The sequence below is a fragment of the Manis javanica genome, chromosome 10 (assembly GCF_040802235.1).
Source record: "Manis javanica isolate MJ-LG chromosome 10, MJ_LKY, whole genome shotgun sequence".
In the NCBI taxonomy this organism is placed as follows: domain Eukaryota; kingdom Metazoa; phylum Chordata; class Mammalia; order Pholidota; family Manidae; genus Manis; species Manis javanica.
Genome location: NC_133165.1, coordinates 71,725,620 through 71,731,322, shown reverse-complemented (window position 1 = coordinate 71,731,322; position 5,703 = coordinate 71,725,620). Strand labels below are relative to the sequence as shown.

The 5,703-nt window shown below is 43.4% G+C and overlaps 1 protein-coding gene across 1 annotated transcript; it reads right to left on the bottom strand.

Moving 5' to 3' along the window:
- Positions 1-1,626: 1,626 nt before the first annotated feature.
- On the bottom strand, positions 1,627-5,256 carry ATXN7L3B (ataxin 7 like 3B). The gene has a single exon (XM_017671915.3). The coding sequence runs from the start codon at positions 4,934-4,936 to the stop codon at positions 4,643-4,645; it is 294 nt and encodes a 97-aa protein (XP_017527404.1). The 5' UTR covers positions 4,937-5,256; the 3' UTR covers positions 1,627-4,642.
- Between the last annotated feature and the right edge of the window lie 447 nt (positions 5,257-5,703).

Genomic DNA, 5,703 nt, shown 5'->3' with positions numbered 1-5,703 from the left:
AATTTTAAAAAATTAGTCCTCTATTGTTACTTCTGTATTTTTTTAATTGTGAGCATACCACTGCTGAACATATTTTCTCATCTCTAAGATGAATTCAATATTTCCCTTTTAACTCAGATTTCCAATAAGGCTCAGTAATATATGATTGAAAATGTTTTCAAAATGAAAAAAAAAAAACCCAAATCAAGGATTTACAGGTCTATCTGCAATATACTTTCAAAAATTTGCATCACTTGAAGGACACGTTTTCCTCCAAAACATCACAAATCTTTTGGAACATGAATGAGATCAAGGGCATGCTCCCTCCACAGTACAAAACTTCCAAAGTCTAATGTTTATAAAGCCATCTGTAGCTGATCTGTGAACCAGCAACTCACTAGCCATAATTATTAAAGTGTTGTGCTTTGAGCACATTAATATATTCTTTGTTAAATAAAATCTTAAAAAAAATTATAGAAACACTTTAAAGTGTTTCAGAGTGGTCCTAATGGAAGGCAGTTACAAAATTACTACCGTGTGCAAAGAAAGCTATTCCTGAATCCTTAGCTACTGGGTTATACTTCATTTTTTGTCTTTCTCTCTCTCAACATCAAGTAACCATTAGGTTCTTGACCTCATGCTATATACTGTAGTTAAAAAGTAGCTGCATGCTGGGAGTTAAAAGGTATGCCATTTTTTTTAATATAAAGATCATGAATTAGAAATCATGAAAAGGAATAATCTTAAAAGTCCTATCACCAAGTGGATTTAGTAAAATATTAAGGTCTTACAGGTACCACATTTCAGAAAACTAGGTTAGCATTAAAAATATTAACTCAAATCTCAACATACGAAATAGGATACAAAAAAATTCGCTGCAGCTGTATTTGAACGTTAGCAATGTACTATACCTCTATAAGGTTCCCTGAGGTATCCTACTGAGGAAGTTTTTCCTCTGCTGCCATTTCTGATTATTTTTATTCATCAAAATATTCTTTCCAGTTTTGGGCCATTTCTTTAATGAACTAGAATAAGCAAACAAGTGATTTTGATCACTATTAAGGAGTAATAGGTACAATTCTAGGTAAATTGCTCCAACACTTGATGAGAAATCTTAGAAGAAATAAAAAATTTCAGAATTACTCTAAAAACAAAATAAAAGACCTCAGGAGTTGGGATAAAATATAAAAGTGTTGGGAAAAACCTACCTTTAAGAAGGTAGACTCATTTTCTGCTATGAACCATTTGCCTTTTGAAAGCAAGGATATTAGCTTGAAATGGTGGTAAAACTTATGTATTAAGATACCTTCAGTTCCAATTCAAATTGAACTAATTTTCACATTGGATTTACTTAGTGATAGGCTTAGATTATATTTATTTTACCACCTTCTTACCTCATACAGAAAAAGTAAGATTGTATATAGTTTGTTTCAACATTACAAATACTTTGTTTCTTTGACTGGATGTTGGAGAAAGGTCAATTTGCTGCAGTCCTAGATGGAGACAAAGTTGGGCAAAATTCCTTTATTTTGAAAAAATTCCCATTCAGGAGAGTTAGGTTCAACAACAATTCAACATTTATTTTACTATGTCAATACCTGAAAAACATGTACAATTTTGAAAGATGAACATACAGTCCAAATGAAGTAATTTTTTAAAATTCTGTTTATTATTACTGTACCAATGGGGAGATGCAGTTTATTTACACCAGCAGCCATGGGGACAAGGGGATTACACAATTAGCAATCTGTGGGGGATGGACTACTTATGCAAAAATAAGAATTTCCAAAACAAACGACAGTGGGAGGTCACTATACTTCCCCAATGATCCCAGCATGCGCTACTGCCAGGCAATGGTCCCTGGGCATGCGGTGATGGGAACTAATGTATGAAGAAAAAGCCACAAACCACAAAAATTGGTAAAGAAACCCTTTTCCCCCATACATAAACACACACTCAGATACATAATAGAATTACAGGGTGACAATATACTTGAGGGAAGGATAGGAATTTTGCTGTCAGAGGGAAGATGGGGAGAGTTCCTAACCACTGTCAACTCTATGGTAGGGGGCATTCTCTCCCCCAAACAGAAAGGAGTTAGCATGTCCCCTAGGGCACCTGTTGGACCTAGCCCACCTCATAGTGATCCAGGATAGGGGGCTACTGTCCCAATAACAGTAAGGGTCAAAAAACAAAACAAAAAGCAAGAGGGATGGACTATGAGCCAACCATTACTCAAACCTATTTCCCTTTCTTCCTCCTCTAACCAGGAGCAAAGGCCAGAATGGAAACAGTAATGTCAGTCTGAGCTCCCTCTCTGAAGGAAGAGTGGACCATGTTCTTCCCTTCAGCCTGTTTCCCAGACATTATTTGGAAGTAGGCCAGAATCTTATGTAGACTCTCCTTTCCCTCTGCATCCCCTTAGCAGATGTCTATAAAAGGGCAGATAATCCAAAATTATTTTAGCTCTTGCCAAGGTTAACTTTTTTTAAGTTTTAATTCTTGGATTGAAGACCAATCTGTAACTAGGCCCTGACCCCGAGTAGGACAATTCTGGGGGGACAATACAGTAACAGACAGTCTTGAGGCCCTCTAACTATGGTTCCCTTAACCTTCTAGAATATTTAACAACACTCAGTCTATGTAGTCCAAATAGTTCCTTCTGGAATAAGGATACATGCAACACAAGAATTAAGAGAAAAGGGATCAGGACCCACTCCATCCCTGTGTCAGCCAGCCTTTTCTGCTCTTCTGCTTAGGTCCTTAGAGGCAGTATCCAAGTAGAAATGGAAGATGTAACTCCTCATGAAGTAAGACACAGCAGGAAGGCATAGGAGCAGTACTATAGAAGAAATCCTTACACATGACACTGCCTTTCATATACAAAAAAAATTATGTTCTCTTTCCATCTGAATCCCAACAGAGGGAGCTGTAAAAAAGATTCCTCTGAGTTTTCCGCAAAAACAAGGAAAAAAACAAAAAGCAAAAGATTAAGAGAGCCAAGGAAAGGGAAACTGGGCAGGTTTCAGAAGCAGGAAAGGGCTGCCTCTTGTGAGGTGCAGAAGAGATGAACTGAACCTGGTCAGTGTGAAAGCAGGGTGGCAGGCAGCACCTGGGGTCACGAGCTGCACCAGATAGGCAGTGGAGCAGGGGACAGGAGGAAAACGGGGCCCAGCCAGACAGATGGGGCTGGGTCCCTTACTGGGACACATAATGAGGTAAGAAAACATTTCAAATAAAGCAGCACCGTTCCTGCTCATCTTGGGGCTTCTACCCCTCTAGACTTCATAAACCATTGATCAAGGAGCAAAATGCGAGGGTAGTTTCGTTATGTGGCTCACATTTCCCATTCTCACCTCTCCCACTCCCTGAACCCAAGGGCTTTCTGGGGGTCCTTCTCTTACTTCCAACAACATAAGGTCAGCTCTTGTAGAGAAGGTCCAAAGGGAACCAAGTGGAAAGGGCTGCCTCTTGTGAGGTGCAGAGAAAGTGGTGACAGTCTAGATGTTCACCGTTAACAGCTCTGTGACTGTCTATCCCAAGGAAAAGGGGCACTCAACAGGATACTGCACAGATGAGAGACAACCAAGTCCTGCTCCTAGCACTGACCCTTTAACATTATGGAGGACAGATGGGACAGTTCCTGTCTGGGCTCAGCTTTGAAACCACAGCTTCCTGCACAGCCTCGATGCTCTTTTGTAATTTTGTCCTGCCCCTGGTGTGACAGGCAGGTAGTGCCCCAGAAAAATGACCAAGTCAGGAAAATGACTGCCCCGCCAATGTGCTGTCCACAGCATAATCTACCCATATAAGGTTCTTGCAGTTTGAGAGATCGTGCATAGTTGCAGAGGTCCCTACCATCTCCCCAAGGGATTATAACTAAATCCTAAGCCTGTCTCCACAACTAAGCTGTCCATCTGTCAAGCCTATGCCATAGAGAGGGCCACAAGAAAGAGGGCTCTGCTCAGTAAAAGGCTATCCCTTGTCCCCAGCTCCGTTGAAGTCATTGTAAATGCTTGGGCCTCTGGGAAACTGGTGGCTTTAACCTTTTCTTCCTGTTGGAGCCAAGACCATAGAGCTTCCCCAGTCATATTTAGCTGGGAATTCCTTCTTGGTTTTCCCAAATTGGAATTAATGTCCAGATTTCATACCAGACTTGACATTTGTCTTGGAGAAGCACAAATTAGAGGCTGAGAGATGAGAAGTACAGACCCACTGAGGCCCAGTGATTAAGGCCTGACCATCAGTTATGTCCAAACTGTCAGTTATCCAGGAAGCCCCTGACATCAGGCAGATGGAAAGGTTGATGAACCAAAGCAATTTATGTGCTGGGCACACAGCTGCTCACCTGTGCACTGGGGAACAGTACAGGGATCTTGTGAACTTCCTGGTGTGTTGAGCGATCAACGTACACTGCTTGGTACCAGGATGCACAGCTCCTTCCACCCAGGGTTTCAAAGCTGATCCCGGGTAATAGCCTAATAAAAGGATCCGAATTCCTAAATTCTCCACTTTGGGATTTTTAAGGCCAGGATCTTCGATGGGAACTGGGACTTAGGTCTTTTGTTTTTTTTTTTTCTACTTAGCTACCCAACTGCTCCAAACCACAGGACCGGTCTATGTTACTGTCCTGGTTGCCCTCAGGATTCTGTCACGTTACCAGCTACTGGAATTCCGGAGGTGAGCGTTGCAGCTGTTGATCAGGCCCGTTCCCAGACTCTCCAGGGCGGGAGCAAAGGGGGAGACGGCACGCTCCTTTATCTTCCACCGGCTGGATGCCAAAATCCTTCACGCTCCCAGTCTCTGCGAACTCCAGGTAGAAGTAGCCGCACTTGACTGCCCGGTGCACCTCAAAGCAGAAGCCCAAACAAGAATCCTCTATCAGGTCTACGTATATCTCCTGAGCGATGGCCTCTAGCTTGTTAGTATCCAGGTTAGCCAGCGAAATCTCCTCCATTTTAATTCGTAAATGACTGTGGCGAGGGCTCTCGGAGTACTCACAGCAGCACGTCGGGCTCCGCGGGCCGCACCTCGGCCTGGAGGCCTGTCAGGGCCGCGTCCTCCGGCAGCGGCGGCGCAGAGGCAGAGCAGCGGCAGCCGGCGGTGACCGCTCCGGAAGCCCAAGTCTCTTAGGTTCTTTCGGCGTCCCCGGGGTCGGGGATTTTGAGTTCGGCCGGGCCCGGACTCAGAGAAAAACGTTCTCCGCGCCTCACCCAACAGCCGCGGCCGCTTCCGCTCGTCGCTCCGGGCTCGGCCCCACCTCCCCGCTTCCGTTCCTCAGCGCGCCTGCGCGCTGCGGCTGCTCAGACTTGGGGCGCCGCTTTCGGCGCAGCCGCAGAGACAACTCGGGTGCAGGAAAAACGGGTGGCAAGAGCGGTGGTGTAAAATAAGGCTGTCTTCCACTAGATCTAATTGTAAACAGAATGCAAGGATGCTCATGGATGTCATTTTATTTGTAGACTTAAGCGTTCGCCGAGGAATTCAGCACCCGTCCTTAACTGACTCCCTCGTGAAAAAGACAAAAGTAATAATTACGTTGTGTTATGATGAAATATAGTATTAGAACAGTTCTCCGGTCACGTTTGAATATTTGACTTACATAGTTGACGTGCAATCATGTATATTACTGCCGCCGTTATATAAATCCACTAGATGGTGCAAGAAAACAGTATACTTTTATCTGTGAGTCCTTTTTAAAATGAAAAACTAGACGCTAAAGACATA

Coding starts and splice junctions, on each gene's coding strand:
- ATXN7L3B (XM_017671915.3), bottom strand. CDS start 4,936: ATGGAGGAGATTTCGCTGGCTAACCTGGATACTAACAAGCTAGAGGCC.